The sequence below is a fragment of the Vipera berus genome, assembly GCF_964194415.1.
Source record: "Vipera berus genome assembly, chromosome: 3".
NCBI classification, from domain to species: Eukaryota; Metazoa; Chordata; class Lepidosauria; order Squamata; family Viperidae; genus Vipera; species Vipera berus.
Genome location: NC_138204.1, coordinates 88,385,024 through 88,410,702, shown reverse-complemented (window position 1 = coordinate 88,410,702; position 25,679 = coordinate 88,385,024). Strand labels below are relative to the sequence as shown.

General features: G+C 37.2%; 1 protein-coding gene across 4 annotated transcripts in view; it reads right to left on the bottom strand.

The window, feature by feature from the left end:
- ARHGAP29 (Rho GTPase activating protein 29) overlaps positions 1 to 24,615 on the bottom strand; it is a 55,098-nt gene extending 30,483 nt beyond the window's left edge. For 3 of the 4 annotated variants that reach the window (XM_081326122.1, XM_081326124.1, XM_081326125.1), the window contains exons 1-2: positions 24,300 to 24,614; positions 21,070 to 21,411 (exon numbers count right to left, since the gene is read on the bottom strand). In XM_081326122.1, the coding sequence (XP_081182248.1) occupies positions 21,070 to 21,331 (262 nt within the window). In that variant the 5' untranslated portion in view covers positions 21,332 to 21,411; positions 24,300 to 24,614. Of the gene's footprint in view, positions 1 to 21,069; positions 21,412 to 24,299 lie in introns of all 4 variants that reach the window. The other variant, XM_081326123.1, reaches the window with a different exon arrangement.
- Positions 24,616 to 25,679: the final 1,064 nt, after the last annotated feature.

Sequence of the window (25,679 nt, the reverse complement as noted above, 5' to 3'; positions counted from 1 at the left end):
GGACATTTTTTCAAACTTATGACCATTGCAGCATCTCCTTGGTCACGTGATCAAAATTCAGATGCTTGGCAACTGACTCCTATTTATGACAGTTGCAATCTCCTGAGGTCATGTGCGACAAGCAAAGTCAATGGGAAAGCTAGGTTTACTTAACAACTGTGTTTCTAACTTAACTGTAATGATCCACTTAACAACTGTGGCAAGAAAGGTCGTAAAATGGGACAAAATTCACTTAAATGTCTCACTTAGTAACAGAACTTTGGGGTTCAATTGTGGTCATAAGTCGAGGACTACCTGTATTGTAAATTATGACTTGTAGCAGTTCTGCAGTTAAGCAGAGGTTTTACCCTCTCTTATTGGCTGATTTCTTTCACTGAACATGCATGTTTCTTTGAGCCTCTTTGGTGTAATAGGCTAGGAGCAAGTCATATTGCACGCCTCTTTTAAGAACTAGGAAACTCATTATTTCCAGATGTTTTGAAATATAACTCCTCTAATCCCTTGCCATTGGCTATGTTGTTGTTAGTTGCGATGTTGTGTCCGACCCATCACGACCCCATGGACAACGTTCCTCCAGGCCTTCCTGTCCTCTACCATCTTCTGGAGTCCATTTAGGCTCACACCTACTGCTTCAGTGACTCCATCCAGCCACCTCATTCTCTGTCGTCCCCTTCTTCTCTTGCCCTCAACCTTTCCCAGCATTAGGTTCTTCTCCAGTGAGTCCTTCCTTCTCATTAGGTGGCCAAAGTATTTGAGTTTTAGCTTCAGGATCTGGCCTTCTAAAGAGCAGTCAGGGTTGATCTCCTCTAGGACTGACCGGTTTGATCGCCTTGCAGTCCAAGGGACTCGCAGGAGTCTTCTCCAGCACCATAGTTCAAAGGCCTCAATTCTTTGGCGCTCAGCCTTTCTTATGGTCCAACTTTCATTGCCATATATTGCAACTGGGAAGACCATAGCCTTGACTATAAGCACTTTTGTTGACAGGGTGATGTCTCTGCTTTTTAGTCTGCTGTCTAGATTTGCCATGGCTTTCCTCCCCAGGAGCAAGCATCTTTTAATTTCTTCGCTGCAGTCCCCAACTGTGGTGATCTTGGAGCCCAGGAAAATAAAATCTGTCACTACCTCCATTTCTTCCTCATCTATTTGCCAGGAATTGAGAGGGCCGGATGCCATGATCTTGGTTTTCTTAATGTTTAGTGATATTTGGGGATTACCCAACACATTTAAAGATTTTGAGTGTTACCTATTCATGGATATTTTTATTTCATAAAATTGGTCTTATCAATAGCTAATAGAAACTGTTGAATGGCCCTTCCGATAACTGTTTCAGACCCATTCACTTACACTCTCTCTAAAGGTGTTTTTTGTGTGTTCTGTTTTATGTATTTTTAATTATTGGTCTGAGACTGTAAATAAACAAACTAACAAATCACGTATATACAAAATCCACCAACGTATTACCTTAATTTGCAAGCTCCTGCACCAGTAAACTGTTTAAGGCAAAGGTCCTAAGCCTAATGCTTTATGGTGCACCAGTCTGTCTGTATAAAGACTTAAGAGCATTAGACATTGCCCATACAAACTGTGTAAGTGATGCTTTACCTCACTTGTGTTCTAAATATTTCCACAAATTTAAAACAGGCCTCCCTTTTATAGAGCCACTATATGGCTTTATAAATTAAGATACTGGAAATGTTTCTTGTATACTTACCGCTTGTGGACAAGTTAACGTCCTCAGACAAAAATAACACGGAGAAAGCTTTAAATTACTATAGTTTTTCGCTCCGTGTTTAATTCTACAAAATATCACTGGAATAAAGCAGTATACACCCAATTCCAATCTGCAGAGAGAATTTTGGCCCATACTTTTATAAGGATACTCTTCTCAAAAGGTTATTTATATTAGGCTGCTACTTTACTAATCTTCTGTCTATTCCACAAAAAATATGTTTTTCCACAATAGACATAATGATACACTATCTATAAATCTGGAGGGCAGATATAATAATGCCACTCTGAAAGACCATATTTGTTCCTATTTAAAAGGATCAGTCATCAATACCACATGTCTTAGTGAATTGTTTCAGGTATCAATCTTTGATTTAAAGGCTTTTCAACTGTATTTTAGAAGGAAAACATTTCAACTTCATTTTAGAAGGATTACCAAATGACAGTGGATTGTATTAAAAACCTGTCAAGAAATATTTTTTTCTAGCTCCCTCCATAATGTCGACTTTGCTCTCCTTTTGCTTCTATTTTTTGTGAACAACATAGTTTAACTATTTTTTAATTTTAAACATATAATTTCTGAATGGAAGCACCAACATCTGAAGGCAGTCTGTTCCATTGGTTGATTGTTCTGTCAGGAAATTTTTCCTTATTTCCAGTTTGAATCTCTCCTTGATCAGTTTCCACCCATTATTTCTTATCTGGCCTTCAGGTGCTTTGGAAAATAGGTTGAGACCCCTCCTCTCTGTGACAGCCCCTCAAATATTGGAACACTGCTATCATGTCTCCCCTGGTCCTTCTCTTCACTAGATTAGCCATGCCCAGTTCCTGTAACCGTTCTTCATATGTTTTGGCCTCCAGTCCCCTAATCATCTTTGTTGCTTTTCTCTGTACTTTTTCTGGAGTCTCAACATCTTTTTTATAGTGTGGGGACCAAAACTGGTTCCAGTATTCTAGGTGTGGTCTTACTAAGGCTTTATAGAGTGGTGATCTTGATTGAATCCCTCTGTTAATGCAATTTAGGATTGCATTGGCTTTTTTGGCTGCTGCTGCACACTGTTGGCTCATATTTAATTGACTGTCCACTAAGACTCTCACAGTTGCTGCTATTAAGCATGGTTTCACCCAATCTATATGTGTATTTTTGGGTTTTCTTGCCTAAGAGTTTACTTTTCTCTGTGTTGAATTTCATTTTGTTAGCCAGGGCCCAGTGTTCAGGTCTGTCAAGATCCCTCTGGATCTTGAGCCTATAATCTAGGGCGTTGGCTATTCCAGCCACCTTAGTGTCATCTACAAATTTGTTAAGTTCCCCTTGTATTCCCTCATCTAGGTCGTTTATGAGCCTCATCTAGGTCGTTTATATTTTAGACTGTTTATATATATAAAAAAATTCTGAAGTTTTTTTTCAATTCCCAACCATTTTTAAACAGTATCAAACAAGTTGCAACACTGAAATCTATCTTATCAAGAATCCATGCAACAATTCCCAGAAATGTTACTCCCATTAATGCTATCTGAATATGCTGTATATTGGAATTTCATTTAACAGCTTTGAACAGTTGCTTCATGGTTACTTCATTTTTCACTGTGAATGCTAATTTTTTTTAATTTTAATTCCATTTATATCCCGCCCTTCTCTGAAGACTCAGGGCGGCTTACAAGCTTAGCAATTTCTCAGAAACACAACAGCAAGCGCAAAGAATTGATAAATATATTACAAAATACTTTGAGGCTAAAACACTAAGCCTCTAAGGCATCCCATTCCGCAATTTGAGCAAGGTGTTCTAACCTCAGTCAAAATTGAGTGATACAGCCTCACGATTGACTGGAGCACTGTTTTGTAGTGACTGGTTTTAGTTTTGAAAAGATTCAAAAGATTCATTAATCTTCCCTACTGTTTTTCAGCGATCAATGTTATGAGAATTGCAGACAGTGCAACAATACCCTTTTGTGAAAAATATATTACATTATAAAAGATTACATACAGGTATTTGGAATTAGGCTGGAAAGCATGAGTCTTTCTGACTGTTTAAAAATGAATGGCCTCTGACCTCTCTCTGCCCATACTGAAGAAACAAAATTAAAAAGTAGTGCTATATCGTAGCAGTACTCATTCCCATCAAGTTGTTTAAGGAAACTCATAACGAACTTAGATTGGATCATTTCACAGGTATCTTGCTTAATCTAATATAGCCACAGAATCAGTCTAAAGCAATCAAATAAACAAACAAACTCACTCTAATTCAGAATTTGACTGACTCTACTCTTCATCCATATTGTATTTTGAGTCATTCAAATTTTGAAGATATAAAAAAATCAGAATGGACTACAACAATTAGCTATTTGGGAAACAAAATTCGTAACTGAATAATTGCAAAATATTACTATGAAAGCAAATGATAAGCCATGAGCTTATCATTTTCAAAATATTATTATGGAAGCAAATAAAAGCCATGAGCTTATCATTTCAAGCCAAGATCAAAAGGAAAATTCCCATAAAATTCCAAATTAAGTGTACAGTATAGAAGATCAAAAGTTTCCAATGTCATAAATGTTTATGCCAGGACTTTCTTTCTTTTTTTTAATTAAAATTTTTATTGAGTTTTATAGGGTTGGGGAAGGGGTAGAACCAGGGTAGGGATTAAGGTTCAGGGTGGGGTTAGGATGGGGATTGGGGTAGGGATGGGGTTGGGAATAACATTGGGGTTGCCCCCCCAATAACATTTTCAAGCTTTAGCAAACAGACTATTGTCCAGGTACATCTGTTCAGTTAACGCTAATTAGTATAACAGTAAATAATATATATGTAATATATATGCTAAACAATAATTATAAACGGTATCAGTTGGTCAATACATATCATTCTCCTTACTAATATATATTCAAAATAATATATCAGATTCATTTCTCGCTAGTTCGTTTTCCTAACCATTGGTAAAATTTATCCCATGTTTTAAAATAAATTGAATCCTCTTTCTCTTTAATCTCTAAGGTTAATCTATCCATTTCTGCACACTCTAAAATTTTCTTGATTAAAATCTCTTCAGTTGGTAAGTTTTCATTTTTCCAGGATTGGGCAAATACTATTCTCGCTGCTGTCAATACATGCAATATTAGATACTCATTCTCTTTCTCATACTTCGCTCCTAATATTCCTAACAAAAACAGTCCTGGTCTACATTCTATCTGTATTTTAGTCATCTTTTCCAACCATGTATGTATCTTAAGCCAGAACTTTTTTCGCTTTAGGGCATACCCACCATATATGGTAGTAAGTACCTGGCCTTTGTTTACATTTCCAGCCCAGGACTTACTTTCTCAAGCGATGACCTGTACACTACATTCTTATTTGCTTTGAAATTATTTAATGAGCATCACAAAATTAAAACATTCCTATGAGTCATGGATAAGCAGATGTGTTCATCTACTGCAGTGGTTCCCAACCTTTTCTTTACCCCGCACCCCTAGAATACTTCTGATATATTTTCGCAGCCCTTACAAAAGTTCAAAATAACAGTAACGAATTATGCATACACACTATAATTTTAAAAACACAAGTTTCTCACACCCCTGGTTGGGAACCCCTGGTCTACTGCAAAGTAAAGTTCAATTTGCCTACAATTATATCAGTCCTCATTTGTTATTACAGTGCTCAATTTCATTATATTGCATTTCTGCTTATCCCAATGCTACAAATGACATTTTTCATCCCTCCTATACACAGAGGATACGTTGCAAAAAAAAGAAGATAAGAGATAAGATAATCTTTATTGTCATTTTTTTACTGTGGGCACAATGGCAGACATCAAAAATGAAATTTAGTTGCCCGCTCTCAAAGTGAAACACATACATGACACACACCTGAAACATACTATAAGATTTTATGTAAAATGCATGTAATTATGTAAAATGCTTTTTTTCAGTTCAAATTTCAGTTTTAAAAATTAATCTTTTTCCATTTTTAAATATGTAATGCATCAAGCAAAGGCTCAAAAATACTAATATGAAAATGCCTTAGACAGGTCAACACACACAAACTGCAACACATCAAAATCATTACTATTTCCAAAGCGTATTATCTTCTGCTTTATTTCTAACCTTCAAAAGAAGGTATACACAATTATGTAATAAAACAAGAGCATTTAGAACATTAAAATGTAATATACGAAACATCTTTCAAAACCAATCTAAGAACTGAAGAAATTCAGTGAGCACAATAAACTGGTTAAGGAAGAAAGCCAGAATTGCAACAAAGATTAAATGGAATAGTTAAAAAAGAAAGAGTTGAAAAAAGACAAAAATATCAGAAGTGTAGAGAGAAATATCTCATTATTTTACTAAGTCATTTCTGAAATTACACTAAAGTTACAGGTTCTATTATCCTCAAGGACAAATCCTGCTCCTAAGACCAAAGACAAAATAATTGTTCCCATTGCTTCAAGATCAGTTATTTATTAAAAACTTTAAGAAAATTCCTTCAAATAAAAATCTAAAAGTAATTTAAATCTACTGTTTCCATATTGTAAAATACTAGATAAATATTAGTTATTATTTAATATATAACATATAGAAATAGTTACAAATCATGTTCATGTTTATTATTTCAGCTGTTTAGTCACAAGCTCTGGTAATAACTTGGTATCTAAGCCCACACTTGCTCCTTCTGTTGCCAAATGTGTGTGTTTAAAACAAAGGAAATGCTGTATAAGAGCAAGTACTGACTAATGAAATGTATGAAATATATCCAGATGTACAAAGAAATGTTGGAAAAAAATGAGAAAAGACATAACCCAAAGGGAATTATAATGCTCAAGAAAGAAGAAAAATCAGTGAAAAACAGAAGCGGGATGAAGAACGGAACTTAAGAAGTAAACAAGATGTGAGGAAGAACCGAAGTAAATGCAAGCAAGAAACAATTATGTTGTTTAGATGTGCAACCATTTTATGATCATTTCTTAAGGATTCTCAGTTCTTATAAACTCATATAGCCAATTTGTCTTCTCTTTTTTAAATGACCAATTTTTCTAAACATTTTTTCGTTTTACTATTTTTGGTGCTATTGAAATTTTATTGTATTAATAAAATTTTATTTGAAATTTATTAAGGTCACTGGGGGAATTTTCAATAAGCTCTTTGATCCCTGGAAATGAGGAAGACTTAAGGAACCTCTTCCTGAAATAAAACTGAGTATCAGCCCAGTAAAAGATACAAATTTGAGATGCAATTAACTCTACCTTTCTAGACTCAAAATGTTGGTGACATTAGCCAAGAAAAGAAATCCTTGCCAGTTAGGAAAAAAGGTTATAGCAAAACTTGACAAAATATCAAAGAACAAAAACATTATGTGTATTATGAATTTATTAAGTATATAGTTTTTCCAGTTGTAACATATCGCTTTGAAACCTGGACTGTCAGAGTGAACATTTTGCTGCCGGCTCCACATAGTAATCTTTCAATTACAATTTAGGGTTGTGTTCTCCATTTCTAGAAAATTTGCTAAATTTCCAAAAGGTTGCTGAATTTCCAAACTTTCTGTGGAAGCATTCTGAAGTCTGAACACTCATGACTAAACTTTACAATATGAAATACTGGGATGGTTTAACTTTAGTCTTCTGTATTATGTACAGTCTTAATTTGGTAAGGCAAACTTATTTATTTATTTATTTATTTAGATTTATATACCGCCCTTTCCCGAAGGACTCAGGGCGGTTTACAGGGCATTTAAAAGAAAATCAATACAAAAGTTAAAACAAATTAAAAAAGTTTAAATGAAACCCTGAGAAAAAATAAAAACCCAGTTAAAATTAAAAAATTCTCAGCCTGGGCCAGAGAGCTCGAAGAGCCAGGTCTTCAGGCCCCGGCGGAATGAACGGAGGTCGGGGGCAGTCCTAAGCTCCGCAGGCAGCTGGTTCCAAAGGGCAGGCGCGCCCACTGAGAAGGCCCTACCCCTGGGTGTTACCCACCGGCAATCTTTAACCGGCGGCACCCTGAGAAGACCCTCCCTGTGGGAGCGCACTGGACGAAGGGAGCTTGATGCTGGCAGCAGGTGTTCCCTCAAATATCCCGGACCCTCGCCATTTAGGGCTTTATAGGTCATCACCAGCACCTTGAATCTCACCCGAAGGGCAACCGGAAGCCAATGCAGCTTGCGGAGTAGAGGTGTTACATGGGAGTATCGGGAGACCCCCATCACGACTCGCGCGGCTGCATTCTGCACCAGCTGCACCTATGTATCAAGCTCAACTCCTAGTGACTTTATATATGTCCTATAGGTTGCTGACTTACAACACCTTTCCAAAGTTCCAATGGCTGCCCTCCCCTGAAGTCACATGACATTTCAGAAAGTTAGCAACCACCCTGCATTTACAGTCATTTGCAGCATCCTGCATTCAAGTGACTCAATTTATGCCATTTTTGCTGAAAAAGCAGTTTACTTTGGTTAAGACCACAGATTCACTTAACAACCCCCCAAAAAAGATCATAAAATCAAGTCAGTCGTGTCATGAAGTGCTTTACAATTGTCATGTCTTACAATCCTAATGGGCAGGCTCCATTACAGTCGCAAGTTACCTATATATTTTGTTGGCAATAATATAAAAGTATTGTATACTGAGACTTTTTCAACCTCCCAATCCTCCCTTGGATTCACTTGTGGTCTCCCATCCAAGTACTGTCCACACAAGATCACTCAAGTGCTGCCATCTGCTGAGACATCTTAAATCACTATTTGTAAAGACAGTGAGAGAGAAAGCACTGTTTCACAATTGTGTAGAACATCACAACAGCCTAAGTCTTAAACAAACATGTCATTGTCACAAAGAAAACTTCAGGAAGTGGACTGATCTTGCAGGAAATGTTTATGAAACTTGGCTTCTCTAATCCTTTACTTTGCTTTAAATGTTGTTTGCTGAAATATTTACTTAAGTAGTGAATGAAAATAACGTTTTTAGCCTTACACATTTTATAATGAAAATGGTTATTCATATTCTGCTGTTATATCACTGGTGCAGATGATTCTAATATTGCTAATATTTTCAACTATACTACTAGTACATTCAGCTGGAGGAAATAATTAGCTATGTATCTCTATCATAGGGGTCTTCAAACTTGGCTCTTTTATGACTTGTGGACTTCAACTCCCAGAATTCCTCAGCCAGGCATGCTGGTGAGGAATTCTGGGAGTTGAAGTCCACAAGTCATAAAAGGGCCAAGTTTGAAGACCCCTGCTCTATCAAATACTATTAACTATCCAAGAGACTGTATGTGGTACTTGAAATGGAGCTGACCAGAAATTCTATGTTTATTTCTCCAAAGAAAAAGAATATTTCAGAAATCATGTAAGCATTTGCATATAGGCCAGTAGTAATGAAGTTTAGTAGCCAAACTTTTTAAAATTCTTGCTTAAAATAAATCAATTTTGGTGAGGCAAGCATTCCTCCTATGGAAAACGATGACAAATTAAAGTACACTGCATGAGAAAGGTTTTCCTTCTTTCAAACTATAGTTATTGATTGTGGATTTACCTCAAAAAGGCTTCTGAACAGCTCAGTTTAAGCACTTGTTATCTAAGTTCTTTTGTCTTCTACAGTGTTGTTTCTGATATTCTTGTATTTGTTAAGAAAGAATTAACTTCTAAGAAACTTCATACCATTTTGAAGGAAGCAAATTAAACTGCTACAAAAATGCATATCTTTGAAATAACAAAACTGTTATTTCTAGTACTCAGCTGTTTAAAAACCTCTGGAAATTGTGATTATCTCAGTTAATTGATTTATTTCAATCAACTGAGATAACTGATCTCAAAACATGGTTAATACTACAAAACTGTTATTTTAAATATTTTAAGATCTTTTCAAAATATCCTGTAGGACAGACATGTCAAACTCATGACGTCACGTTATGTTGTGAGACGTATCGGGACTGTTTTGCCATTGCCAGCAATGGGGTGGATATGGCTTCCGGATCGTGCATCCAGCCTGTGGGCCAGCAGTTTGACACCCTTGCTGTAGGAGATACAATTAGGAAAATATCAACTGACATGTGTTGAGTTGTCTATGATATTTTTGGTGTAAAATATAGTTAACATGAATTTAGTCGTATCTTTCTCAAAGATTTTAGTTGTATCTCACTAGTTAGAATTTAACAAGCACGCACTATTATGGATTTTTAGGAAATGGGCATCAGTAGAATATTATATAATACAGAAATAACAAAATACACTTGATTTACAATGGATTGTGGATATAGTTTCTTTTTTAAGATTTGAATTAATCTTTCTTTCACGAAAATGTGAGGAAAAGTACTTCCATGCTATATAATCATATATCCTTTAGCTGTTTTGTCTATGATATAAATTTCCAGGCCTTTTTGTATTATTATTTTTTGTTTTGTTTGATAGGGTTGCCTGATAGACTCAAGGAAGCTTACAAACAACATTAAAGATATTACTTGTTGAAACAGTAATAAATTGTTTAATATGTTTGTCTTATGTATTACTTAAATTGTTACACCGCTAAAAGCAATTGTTACATTGCTAAAAGCATACCAATGAAAGATGACTCTGGGATTTTGCTTTTTCATAACTATAAAATTAAAAAGTAAAATGAAAAAATTATCTGGAGCAAAGCTTTGGAGCTCCACAATAGAACAGGCCAGCCTCAAATGACTACCATAATTGAGCCCAGAATTATGGTTGTAAGTCATGGTGGTCATTAAGCAGGTTACTACATGACCATGACAATTTGGTGACCTTTTTTCTGGCAGCTGTTAAGCAAACATGACAATTGTTAAATGAACCCATTTTAGCCAATTTTTTTACCAGAAATTAGAAGAAAACATCAGCAAGCTCTATCCTTTATTATGTCAATCATTTTTCCCCAAGTCAATCTCATCCAGCCTAACCACATTTGGGAAGAGAGCAATATAATCCACAGTTTTGACATTAAAAATCTAGATTTAAAAATAGCGCTATTACCAGGAATTGATTATTGTGTTTCAACTATTATGTTAGGAATTACAGCACAAAAGTGTTCTTTATGAAGCAAGATTCACTTTGGTTCCTGAATGAAATATTATATAGCAGGGGTTCTTAAACTTTTTGCTCTCAGGGCCCCTTTACGTTCTTACAAATTATTGAGGAGCGCAAATAATCTTTATGTGGGTTACATCTATCCATATAGAATACATTATCCATATACTGTATTAGAAATTAAATGTATAGAGAGTATGGAAGATGACCTTGATAGAGATACTAGTTTCATAATCAAAACAATGGGGGGGAAACATGGTTTAAGTCTAAAACAAGCAGAAGGTATTCAAAAGTGGCTCAGAGTTGATTTTTTTGGTCTAGTCTGCACAGTGGGGCTAACAAAAGTGAGAAATTGTTACAAGATTTATTCATTTAAAATTAATAATTAACTCATTGCATATAACAATGAGCCTTGGTGGAGCAGTGGGCTAATGCCTCAAGTAACACCAGCTGCCTGCAATTAGTGCAGGTTCGAGTCCCACCAGGCTCAAGGTTGACTCAGCCTTCCATCCTTCCGAGGTAGGTAAAATGAGGACCCAGATTGTTGGGGGCAATTAAGCTGACTTTGTAATAATGCCGCTTGGGTGTGTGTGTGAAAGCCCTAATAAGCAGGCATATACATAGAATGAAGGCTACTGCTAAGCTTGTAAGCCGCCCTGAGTCTTCAGAGAAGGGCAGGATATAAATGGAATTAAAAAAAACAAACAATAATAAAGTTGGAAGAGACCTTGAAAACCATCTAGTCCAACCCCTGCTCAGGTAGGAAACCCTATACCATTTCAGACAAATGACTGTTTAGTCTCTCCTTAAAAACTTCCAGTGTTGGAGCGTTCACAGCTTCTGGAGGCAGGTTGTTCCACTGATTTAATTGTTCTGTCAGGAAATTTCTCCTTAGTTCTAGGTTGCTTTTCTCTTTGGTTAGTTTCCATCCGTTCCTTCTTCTCCTGCCTTCAGGTGCTTTGACTCCCTCTTCTTTGTGGAACATTGCTATCAGGTCACCCCTCATCCTTCTCTTCATTAAAGTAGCCATACCCAATTCCAGCAACTGTTCCTTATATGTTTTAGCCTCCAGTCCCCTAATCATCTTTGTTGCTCTTCTTTGTACTCTTTCTAGAGTCTCAACATCTTTTTTACATCGTGGTGACCAAAGCTGGAGGCAGTATTCCAAGTGTGGCCTTACCAAGGCATTGTAAAGTGGTATTAACACTTCATGTGAACTTGATTCTATCCCTCTGTTAATACAGCCTAGCACTGTGTTGGTTTTTTTGGCAGATGCAGCACACTGCTGGCTCATATTTAAGTGATTGTCTGCTAGGACTCCAAGATCCCTCTCACAATTACTGCTATTGAGCAAGGTACCACCTAAGTGCATTTGGTTTTTCTTGCCTAAATGTAGAACCTTACTTTTTTCACCACTGAATTTCATTTTGTTAGATAGCGCCCAATGTTCAAGTCTGTCAAGATCCTTCTGTACCTTAAGCCTATCTTGTGGAGTGTTGGCTATTCCTGCCAGCTTGGTGTCATCTGCAAATTTAATGAGTTCTCCCATCTATCCCCTCATCCAAGTCATTGATGAAGATGTTAGAGAGCCCTGGGGCACCCCACTGCACACTTCCCTCCATGTAGATGCAGTTCCATTGAGGACCAAACGCTGAGTATGCCTGGTCACGAATCCATCTGGTGGTGATGCTGTCTAACCCACATTTTTCTATCTTATCAAGTAGTAGGTTGTGGTCTACTTTATCAAATGCTTTACTGAAGTCCAAGTAAATTATATCCACAGCATTCCACTGGTCCACTAATTTTGTCACCTGGTCAAAGAATGCAATAAGATTTGCCTGGCATGATCTGTTTTTGACAAACCCATGTTCGCTTTTGGTAATGATTTTGTTTTCCTCTAGGTGTTTGCTGATTAGTTGCTGGATTATCTTTTCTAGAATCTTCCCAGGTATTGAGGTCAGGCTGATAGGTCTGTAGTTTCCAGGATCCATTTTTTCCCCTTTCTTGGGAACTACATCAGCTCTTTTCTAGTCCTCTGATAGTTCCTCAGTGCTTCAGGATATTTAAAAGATATAGTTCAGCATTCTGAGATCACATCTGCCAGTTCCTTCAGAACTTTGGAATGTAGACCATCTGGTCCTGGTGATTTGAACTCATCTAGGTGGACAGGTGCTCATTTACCATTTTCTTGCCTGCTTAACTCTTGTTTCTAATCTGTTTTTTACAGTAATATTTTTGATAGGCTGGACTGTTTTTCCCTTTGTGCAAAGACAGATGCAAAAAACAAGTTAAGTAGTTCTGCTTTCTCCCTGTTGCTTGTCACTTTCTCCCACTAATGGACCAATCATTTCAATCATGTTAACATAAATCATTTTTAATTCAAAATAACTCTTCACCCAAAATTGTGAGAAGACTGGCATTGTTTTATATTTTTGCAAATCTCTTTAATGTCTAGCTTAATAGAAAGCAGCTGGATTCTCATATCTTCAGTATTCAGTCTGTTATGTTCTTTTGGTTGAAATATATGAAAAAAATCTGGTCTTACACAAGATATATAGTTGGAAAAAAGATTATTTTAACAGGTAACTGGATACTTTTAAGGTATCTGAATATTGTTCTCTGGTACTACACTAAAAGTCATCTAGTAGTAGTTTCTTAAAGGTTAGTTGTAATGTGAATATGAACTCATATTAATGAACTTTTCATAGTCTGTTGCATTAAAATCCACTGGTTTATCATGTGCTTTAAATGGATCTTTTATCGATGCACAATTCTGTAACATTCATTGGTCATCTGAAAAACATTGGTTCATTGAGTTATGCAGATCTTCCAAATGTTGGCCTGTTTCATCAAATCATACCGAAAAATTAACATTCATTAGTACCACCACTGATATGGTCAGAAAAGTCTTAAAATGTTGGGCAGCTGTCATAGTGGCCGATACAAGCTTTTGTAAATTCTATTGTTTTCTTTCAAGTAACACGCCCCTTTTGAGAAAATGTTTGCCAAATACCAAGTCTGAATAACCAGAGTTTGTCAGTTGTTCTTTCAATTAAAAATGTTTCATGAAGACAGAACATGCCAGTTCAACTCACAAGGCAAATGCACAAGTGCTTTTCTTCAGGGTAAGCACTGTACTTTTGGTATGCAGCAGAAGCACTCGGTACGTACTTTCCATTCCATTGCATAGAATATTAAAAAGAAAACACATACTCAAGGGTCAAGATTTAATAAAATTAATAATTTTTACCGCTTCATCAAAGCCTTTTAAAAATGAAACTGGTTTTTTCCCCCCTGCAAGTGTGTGCTGATGAAAAATACAATGACTACTACTACAGTTTGGGGCCACTGCCTTGAGTTTTTCCAGGACAAATGATGAGATACAAAAAGTGATTCAAGTCTTAGAATACTTGAGCATCATTTTGCTTGTTACAAGCATTCACATGAAAGATCTTCTTTGATTATTAGTTTATGCAGATACCAGACAACTTCTCACACGGTAACTTTGTGAGAAGGGTTAATTGCCTCTTTAATTTTTAGTTTGAATTGTTTGGCTTTTAAAGAGCTCATCATGTCTATGTTTAAAACATTTGAATTGTTTTTTCCTTAAGCTCTGAATGGTCTCATAATGACACAACAATTTAACCCCATCTTAAGACTATTCAAAAATGTTCTTTTGCCTGATACAGTAAGGTAAATTAACAGCAGCTATAAATATGAGGGAAAGATAGGTTTCATTATACTAGTTTCTTATTTACAGCTTCGCCCAGTTTCTTTGGAGTAGATTCCTTCCTTCCTTCCTTCCTTCCTTCCATGAGTCAGAGATATGTCAGGTTCATCTTTTTCAGTATTTTCAGATGAAGACAGTGCAGCTACAGTGCAGTGTCATTACAAGACAGTGAATCTTGCAATCTTGTTTTTTTAAGTCAATGATCCATTCTAACTACAAGAAAATATATTATAAATTTGATTTTTGACAGAATAAAACATTAAATTATAAATTATAAAAATTTTAGATAAAAATTTTTTAAAAATATTATTGCAAAATAAGAGAACAAGGTATATTTACTTCCTGCTGCTTTTCCGCTCAGATGCAAGGAAAACTTTAGGATTACTAAAGAATCATTTTTGGGATGATAATGAAGTTGCACAGATTATAGCAGGTATAACTGAAGGTAGCTAATAAGTGCATAGTAGGAATACTGAGAACAAACTGAATTGATTTCTGAAAATACATGTACCTATAACCTAATTTTTTTACCACCACAGAAAATTGCAGGAAACATAAGAATACAAAAAATACATGCCCCATTAGCTGTAAGAGTTGTGACACCTTTATATATCATGTAACCTTTGGAAAACTGTACACTTAAGACAATAAGAATGAAAAGGCCAAACAACATAGTATTATTGTTATGGAAATAGTTTTGACCTCAGGGAGCCTCTGAAAAGATCTCAGGGACTCTCAGGGGATCCATAGAATACACTTTTGAGAAATGGTACTGCACAGCATTAGGGTCATTCTAATATTAGTATTTATTTTGAAGGAACTTCATGACAGTCAATTATGAATACAGTATATCCAAAGTCTCAAAAGTCTTATTCACTTTCTAAAGACGACAATACAGAATAATCATTTGGAAGGCTATATCTACCTCCTACAACTTCAATTTTATGTTTTAATTGTATACCACCCAGAGTCACTCTGTTAGTGAGGTGGGTGATTTCCAAATTTGATATATAAATAAATAAAATATTGCTGAATGTATTCTAGCAGGCCCAGCCAACATAGCCAATGGTAAGGGATTGTTAGCAGTTCAGAAACTTCTGAAAGATGACAGTTTGTAACATGTGCTCCAGAGAGAGGCGGCTATTAGGATAACACTATTTGTGGCAAAGAATCAAAACATAGTAAAATAACTAAGCACTGTTATGATAAACTATTTCAAATTCAACAAAAATTAAAGTTCCTTCACAGAAGTTGATTTGAGTGTCTCTATACCAGGGGTAGGCAACCTCGGCTCTTTTATGACTCATGGACTTCAACTCCCAGAATTCCTGAGCCAGCATTAGTGGGCTAATGCCTCCTTAAGTAACACCAGCTGCCTGCAATTAGTGCAGGTTCGCATCCCACCAGGCTCAGCCTTCCATCCTTCCGAGGTAGGTAAAATGAGGACCCAGATTGTTGGGGGCAATTAAGCTGACTTTGTAATAATGCCGCTTGGGGGTGTGTGAAAGCCCTAATAAGCAGGCATATACATAGAATGAAGGCTACTGCTAAGCTTGTAAGCCGCCCTGAGTCTTCGGAGAAGGGCGGGATATAAATGGAATAAAAATAAAAAAATAAAAAAATAAATAAAAATAAAAAAGCCGAGGTTGCCTACCCCTGCTCTATTCACTTGCTCAAGAAACATACCCCTAACCAACTGTTGATCTTTGACACTATAGCAACAAGTGAACATTTGTTCTGAAGGAATGCAAAATATGTGGTGGGGAGGGGATGTGGTCATAATTTTAAATCAGTTGGGAGACTTCATAAAGAAGTACAGATTATTATCTAAATTAAACACACTACATTTAATTTACAGGATTTTGTTTTCATATACATTTACTGACCCACTGGAATACTGTACATTAGGGTGTTTTTTTTTACAATTTTGTGATAAGACTATGTAATAGTTTTTTAAATATCTGAACATGGATTATACAAAATGATTTATGTAATTGTGCAATAATGTAATAGCACAGATAAGACCCCACACAAAAATCAAAACAATTTGCTGGGGTTAGGAGACAACATTTTATGATCACGAGATTCAAACTATAGTACCAGAATCCCACTGCAAGATATAGACTGATTCCATTTTGAATCAGTACTCCTTTGCTGTTTATTCTCGCTAATCAGAATTACACACACAGAAAAGCTAATATACTGAGGTTTTCTTAGTCTTAGATTTCCTGACAGTCAAGATCAACTGTAGAAAAGGCCCTGGATTCACATTTAGATTATTGCTAATAGGTAAGCCCAGTGCTTTTTTTGTAAAAGAAAAAGGTGCTGGAACTCAGACATGTCATACAACCCGCCTTGCCTGCCCTACAAGGTTCCATCCCAAAAAGGTGCCGGAACTCCATTCTGAGGGTTCTATGACAAAAAAGCCCTGCCTCTTGGCATCCAATTAATGTCCTGCTTCACTTGACTTTAAACTTGGCATGCTGTAAAGCAATAGTTGAGATATTATTGTATGCAAAGATTTTCTGCATGTGCTGTGTATGTATGTACCTTTTGTTATTTTAATGCATTTTGGGAAAATGCACATATCGCTTATTTCACAATAATGTACTTAGTAGCCCCCAAAAGCTGGAAAACTTTTTACTTACAATACAGGTGGGCAAACTGCAGGCTATAGAGTGGAACTCAAGATGCCATCTCAGCAACTGCCATCAAATGTTACATTTACTGTATGTCTACCATTCAGCAGGCTGAGAAGGCTGCTTGTTTCCTGAAGAAGGTAGCATATAGTGATAATCTCTCCAAGAGATGTCAGATTACGGTACTTTAGCCTCCAATCTGTAGAACAGATTAATGGAGGGATGAATGTTTTTCCCTTCTCCATGAGTAAGTGAATTGTAGGGAAAAGTAATCCTACTCACAGCTATCACCAGCCTAAACTATTCTCATCTCCAACAAAATCCATTAGTGCCATGAAAATTGATTATGGTAATATTGAACCAAATTAAAAATCAAATATCATTTATATTTTTCTTTTTTAGCAGAGGAGGTTAATATAGCGAAACACAAACACAATACTGGGAGAAATATGCTAGTTATCCTAAACATTCATTGGATTAATTTGTGTATGTTCAGTAATAGGCAAGAAATCACTTATTATTTATAAAATTTATATGTCACTCATCTCATACTTTGAGGCAATCTGAACGGCTTATACAGTATAAGATTAAGATTTTTAACTTGCTTCATGTATTAAAATTAAAAGCATACTAATATTTTATTTTGTGACATTAAAATGATGCTTTTTAATTTAAAACTGAATAGTTAAAGGCATTGTAACATTGTTTTTCTACCTGCATCAAATTTGATCAACTCAATCAAGATCCTAACATGCAGCACCACTGATATATATTTTTTTTAAATTCCATTTATATCCCGCCCTTCTCCGAAGACTCAGGGCGGCTTACAAGCTTAGCAGTAGCCTTCATTCTATGTATATGCCTGCTTATTAGGGCTTTCACACACACACCCAAGCAGCATTATTACAAAGTCAGCTTAATTGCCCCCAACAATCTGGGTCCTCATTTTACCTACCTCGGAAGGATGGAAGGCTGAGTCAACCTTGAGCCTGGTGGGATGCGAACCTGATATGCACCACCCAAAGTATCCACTGGGACAAATGAAAGCAATGTTGAATTCTTAGTTTACTTATGAATTTTTCTAAGTGGCCCCAGATAAATAAAGTCACTATATTCCATGTTAAATATACCTTATAAAACCATCAAATTGTAGAACTTATTTGAGCTCCCTGAGAAAAAACTGGAAAGCCAAATTCCAAATTACTTTCTCGAGCCTGAAAAAATACTACTATTCATGAACCCACCAAAAAGCACTTTCACAAATTGACCATTTTTTATTTGCTTTATAAAAGCAATCCTTTCCATTATATAGTAAATTCTAATTTCAATATATTATCATGTTGGTTAGTGATTTAAAAAGCACTCAATGCTCCATTAAATGTCTTTATACTTTTAAGGCAGCCATCATCAAACAAAACGATGTTACCAAAACAATAGACATAAAATGTTAGTATCATCATATATATATTTGAATGTAAGCACAAAATAGGTAAATCAACCGAAGTAGTTTTTCCTACACTTTCATTAATAGTGGATTTTACAATGCAATTCTCAGTTCATAGCTTTTTAGGGAATATTTAGCATAGCTTTTTAGGGAATATTTTTGCATTTTAATTTTAAAAAATGGCATTACAGAATAAGGTTAAAGAGACTGTTATTACAACTATAGTAAATTTGTCATGGTGGCTACAACAATGGTACTGTAGTCTAAAACATTCAGAGGGATCCAACTGGAGAAATCTTTAAATTATAAAATAATTTGATGGCACTTTTCCTTATCTTTGCACACTCCCATTTTCTTATTCAACATTATATTCTCAGAAACATTTGCTTCTATTTTTGCTTAATAACGTCTCATAGCATCCATCTCACCAAATTATGCTTAATATTTATTGTAGTTTATCTGAAATAAGCCTACCAAAATATCAAGATTTCCAATAGTCATTTTTCAATAGTATTCAAACTGAATCATTTGAATTATTTTTGCAGTTACATAATATGAAGGAGAAATAGCTAATTGCAACTGAATCTCATCTTACTATATCAGTTTTAGCACAAAATGCCCTTTTATATACTTCAAATTATTTTATGTATCATTATATTATTGACTTTTTACCATTAGTAGACCCAGAAGATAATTCCTTTTATAGTAATATATCTTTTGGAGAGATTTGTATTGATCTGAGTATATAAGATCATAATCAAACTACTCAAAATCCAAACTTTCGTGGAAAGTAATACATAAGCATAAATATTGCATAATATTTATGCAATATTCAGATTTGCCCAAAGAAATGGTCTTCAAACTTGGCCCTTTTGTGACTTGTGGACTTCAACTCCCAGAATTCCTCAGCCAGCGTGCTTGGCTGAGGAATTCTGGGAGTTGAAGTCTACAGGTTATAAAGGGCCAAGTTTGAAGGCCCCTGCCCCAAAGGCTCTTAATTTTCTCTAGGGAAAATCCATACTTATGATTCTCACCTCAGCATGAAGACTTTTACTCTGAAAAACAACAGCTTCCCAAATTGCAAGGTGTCTTATCAGTTACAAGCCCAAACAGAAATAAGGCATAGTTAAAATTTATTAGAACTTTTGATAGTAATTATTCTGTATTCAGTGAGGCCATTGTTTCACTAATATACAATCTCTGCAATATTTTAAGCAGTGTCATCAAGTTGCTTAAGGTGTACAAATTAAAATGTTAACTTAAAAGTAATCAATCTTTATCCAGTGTAATAGGCAAGAACTATAATATGGAATTTATATCAAATGCTGTGATACGAATCACATGTCATTTGAAGCCATAATGTGGATTTTACTTTGAACTCATCCACTGAGGTTTAAAAGCTACTGGTTATAACTTAATCTGTATTTTGAGACTGTATTTCTATTGGTCCATTGACAATTGTATCAATAGTTGATTTAATTGTAAGAGCTCAAAAGAAATCTACAGGTCACTGACAGTTCTTTCTTTCAAAACTACAGACGGTCTATTATATTTTTATCTGACCTTGTTATATATAACACAAGGCAGCAAACAGACCTAATTATCTTGCCTCTATTTTTCCCACAACCACCCTATTAGGTCATGCTGCACAAAGTGGTTATATTCTTAGTAAATACTTACAGCTCAGTTTAAAAGATTCATTAACTACTGTGCAAAGAATATAAGGTATTTCAATCTGGAAGCCTTACCTATTGCAAGAGAGACAGATTTATTCCTAAATAGCTTGTTTTGATCTTTTCATATAAAGATTGAATTTAACTAACCACCTTTCTTACACTCATTTGATAGGAAAACTACTGTTTTATCTCAGATCCCACAGATGCATTAACACCTAAATTATTACAGCTTACATAAGACTAAGTGGAACAGAAATAACTGGTGATAAATATTTTATATTGTTCAAAATTTTAAAAAAAGATATCTTCCTAACAGTACAGTCTGTAAATACTACTAAAGTACAGCTTAGCGTTATGTGAAATCCTTCCTTTCTGCTTAGCAAAATAATAAGCTACTTCCCCCTAAGAAGAAGACACAACTGAAAGCCATTTGCTGTTTCCATATGCTGGCAGTAAGTGGCAAAAATGTCTCACCCAATTTTTGATTTGAAAAGGTAGTTCATTTTAAGAAAGAAAGTTCAAGTAAACTGTCAAAACTCTGATAACAAGGGAAAGCCATTCATACATGAAAGTATTACTAAGCTAAAGAAGCAATGAGAAATCCATTTAAATCAAAACCTTCATTGCTGACTTTCAGTTCCTATGCAATGTTTCACACAGGAAGTCAGCAAAGTAAAAGCCACAATTTCCTGCAAATGACAAAACATACCCAAGAGAAGTTTACCACTGTTCCACCTTAACATTCCTAGAGTCATATTTTACTAAATAATTCGCTACAAGTACACATATCAAATGAGAAAGTTATCAAGAAGCATCTGACACACCTTCTGAAAGAATGGCTTCTTTCAAACCAAGTAGAACATCCGCAAATTTTCTGACATCGTTCACCAGCTGCATGATATATTCTGGGTCCACAATAATGCTGCCATAGCCATCAGAGTTTGAGCTAATGCTGCTCAGAGAACTACTTTTGGTATTGCGCCCCATCCCCCAGGTTCCTGTATTAGAGATGGGGAAGAAATTGGAGGTAGACAGTTTAGTTAATCCTAAACCACGCTTGTTGCTGCCACCGTTCTGGCGCAACATCCCAGCCACTGCAGAGCTTTTGAAATCTCCAGAGCTAACATTCAGTGGTACTTAGGGTCCATCTGCCAAGCAACAGAGACCTGAGAAGAAAAAAAAAACAGAAAGAAACTTGCGTCAGCTAGAAAAATCAAAATACAAATAAAACAATTTTGAACATTAAAGGCTAGATTATTGGTAAACTTTTCATATTAAAATATTTTTCAGTTTAAGACAATGGAGCAGTGCCATTTAAAATTTTGACAAAATTGTTGGTATCCAACCTACACTCTTATAAAGTCATTTAAAACTTGCTTTCACCTCTACGCTTAAATATTTCTAAAATTACAATTTTAAAAAATATATCTCAAAGTTTAAGAAATTCTCAGTCAAGTGGTAACTTGAAGCACCTGCAAAAACCCAACATTGTAGATTTCATGAAAGAGAAAGTTATATTTAAACCATGATTTCTCCCATTCCCAATGTGATTCAAGTCAATTCACTCCTATGAACACCTTCAAGTGTATAAATAGAATTTAAGACACATTATAATAATATTTTTTTGTTTTTACTATTTACAAATTTTATTTTACTTGAAGGCATTCAGTTTGGGTTATAAAAAGTAATATATTAAATGTAAGTATAATGATGCAATATGCCACTCTCTCAATTTTAAGAAGGCAGTATTTTAAATTACAATTCAGTTAAAATATTTAGGTGATATATAATATAGAAAAAGAGGCTTAAATAGAAATTTCAAGTACTTTCCAGCTAATACTTGAATATGTGTATTTGCATTATCTGAAAAAAAGAAAAATTCCCCAGAACCTTTTAATGTCAAGTCTTTTGCACTTAATCTTAATCATATGCATATACCTTAATATATGAAAAAATGCCATGTCAACATCATATCCTGATGCACTGAACTTTACAGAAAGATGATGGTAGAGAGAAACTTTCTTTAAACTATATTGTGCAAAAACTCTGCAAATTTCTTAACTTCCTAGCCAGAATAATATTCTGCAATCTTATCCTTCCACTTAACTATTTCCCTCTTTTAAAACATAATGACTACTAGCGAGACAAGCAAAACTTGCTACACACAGACAGCTCCTGTGGCTTTGTATCCTAAATACGCAGGTCATATTTAGAATCCTGCTCACGTTAAAATATTTAAAATGCTTCCTCTCACACTCTTTAATTGGAACGTGCTCTCAACTCACATCATAAAAGACAACTTTCAAGATACACACACAAAAAAAGCCATGCCTTGGAATCTCCTGTCCAGCTGATACCTACATTACACATTAATAATATTAGATAACTTTTCCATAATTATCCAAGCAAGGACAGTAACTACAGTAAAGTACAATTTTATTTTTACAATATAAACCCTTCCCTTAGCTTTTTAAGGCCCTAGGCCAGGGGTAGGCAACCTCGGCTCTTTTATGACTCATGGACTTCACCTCCCAGAATTCCTGAGCCAGCCAAGCTGGCTCAGGAATTCTGGGAGTTGAAGTCCATGAGTCATAAAAGAGCCGAGGTTGCCTACCCCTAGCCCTAGGCACTAATCTGTACTGTATATGGGGGGGGGGGGAGAATCCCACTTATATTTCATCATCCGGAAACGCAACTACTGCCTCGGGGGAGGGGGGGAAAGAAAGCCTCCATTCCTCCCAAAGCAACATAAGGTCTTCTCAAATTAACAGGACCCCCACCATCCTGTACGTTCGCTTCGAATTCGCGTCCTCCCAATGGGACGACTCTTCGCCATACAGATCTTAACCCGACAAGCTAACTTCCCGATTCCCGTAATCGCAGTAACTTTGGAGAAAAGCAGAAGTTGCGGCAGATCGCCGAAGGAAACGCGGTTTCTAAAAAAAAAAAAAAACCAACCAGCCCGCTCCGTACAAGGGACAAGGAGGGGAGAATCGGACACCGGGGTTGTTGTTTTTTTAAATTATTATTATTATTATTATTATTATTATTATTATTATTATTATTATTATTATTATTATTATTATTATTATTATTACTATTATTATTATTACTATTATTATTACTATTATTATTACTATTATTACTATTATTACTATTATTATTATTATTATTATTATTATTATTATTATTATTATTATTATTATTATTATTATTATTATTATTACTACCAAGGGCAAGAGAGGCAGGCAAGTTAAAAGTACCTGGCCAAAGAAGTGTTGACAAATAACACGCAGGGACGAGGAGTAAACCTCCCGGTTCGAGCGAGGGAGGAGGCGCCTGGCTACACCCGCCCCTTCAAAGAAATAGCTGGCATTCCTCGCGGGGCGGACGGACGGGCGCGCACACACACACACACACACACACACACACACACACACGCTCTCCGCAATTCTCTCCCACCCCCACCCTTTCTTTTTTTTTTTTCTTCCTTTTCCCAGGCGCCGCGGGCCGTCTAGCCAGGGCTCCCTTCCCCGGCCTGTGCAAGTGCAAGTCAGCTGCCAAATGGCACGTTTCCTCTCCTCCCACTGCGGTTCAAGCTCAGGGATTTAAAATACCACCGAAAGGGGACGCTGGGGCTACAAGCCAGGCAGGGGGAGGGGAGAGGAGGGGAGGGGAAAGAGCAAGAAAGTTATCAGGTAGTTTTAACAGGCAAGAGGGGAGGGGAGCGGAAAAGAGGGAACTGGGAATACGCCCCCTTTCCTCAACACGGGAAAAGGCGTTGTGTGTGTGTGTGTGGGGGGGGGAGGATTGTTAAAAAAAAAAAAAAACAACCCCGAAATCCAGAGACGGAGGATTCTCCAAGAGCGGATCCCCCGCCCGCCCGATCCGAGAAGCGACGGACGCCCGACTCGGGAGCCCGAGAAGCCGCGCGCCGCTGAAAAGAGCCGCGGAGGGGGGAGGGGGAGGAGGAGGGGGGCGCGTTTGACAGTCAGGCGTTCGCGAACTCGCCCGACCCAACCTCAGCCACGCTCCCACTGGGGTTTCTGCTTACCCGACAGACCGGCTGAGGCGAGGCGAGGCGAGGCGTGGCGTGGCGGGGAGACGGAGGCTATAGCCGGCGAGAGGAGCGGGCTCGGGGCGCCTTCGGAACCGCGGACAAGGGAAGCAGCGTCGGGAGCCGCTGCATCCTCCCTCCGTCCATTGAACTCAGCCTTCCCTCTCTCCCTCCCTCCCTTCACGCGACGCCCTGCCGGACTGGCTAACGCCGCTGCCGCCGCCGCCACCCACCCTCCCCAATTTCGCTTAGAGTCCCGCCCCGTCCCTCTCAAAACGCCGTCTCCCATTGGGCACCTTCCTTGCCCCGGGCGTGGCTTCTGCAAAAAGAGGCGAGCAGGTACGGGCGGGGACGTCAGACGCCTTGGTTTTTTTTTTTTGGTTTTTTTTCGGCGAGGCGAGAGCTCGAGGCGAGCGCTTGTCGGATCTCGGAGCGTGTGAGTGGCGGCGGCGGCGTTTCCGTTCCTGGGTTCGCGCAATTGTCAGGATCCTCGTCAGCACGCTTCGGCCCGCCAACGTGAAGAAGCGAAAACGCAGCGGGTCGGGGAGTGTTGTTCAATTCCTCGTCAGAAGGCAAACGCCCCTAGGCGGCGAGAGCAGGCTTCGGTGCCGCAGCTGATTCAAAACCACCCTGATTGTTTCGTGGTGCATGAACTTTTTTTAAAAAAAATGTTAATGTTAAGGGTTGCTCAAGGTCTTCATCTCTTTCCCGCCTCCCCCTCCCCCTACTTCCCTCGTTTGGAAATTAAAATATCGTGGAGAGTCACTTATTATTTGAAAAATGTCGAGCCACGTCTTCCAGCAGCCCTGCAGACCAGCTAGCTCGTGCAATCTCCCCACGGCTCCCCAAAATCCAGAAATACACGGGTCAGCTGTGCAGAAGAGCCCGACCATCTTTCTAGAATTGTAATCCTGCGTTTTAGTGCATGGCTGGCCTCTGTGGCAGGTCAGAAATGTCGAATTAATAAGGCATTCGAGCTCCACGTGTTCATCCTTCAATTCTCCCTTAACTGGAGAACAAACCTCCCTTAGTAACATTTTGTCTTCCTTGGCCTCATAACATTGGCTTTGACTAATCTAATCCCCTGCTGGTATCTGAGGCAGCTTAAAGTCATCCTGAGTCGTTTTTCTTTTCTTTTCCTGTCACACTGTTGGCCTTGGGTGCAATCTGACATGGTTCACTGACCATGTGGTTGCTGACTTGGTCAGAGATTGGGATTTACACACACACAGACACACACACACACACCGCTTCCTATTTATCACTATAAACTTTTCTGAGCATGCTGCTTCTCCTTCCATGGCATCAAGATGGGACATCTATCTGGCTTTCCATAAAGAAGTCTCCCTTTGCAAAGTTTGATCAGCTCTTTCCAAA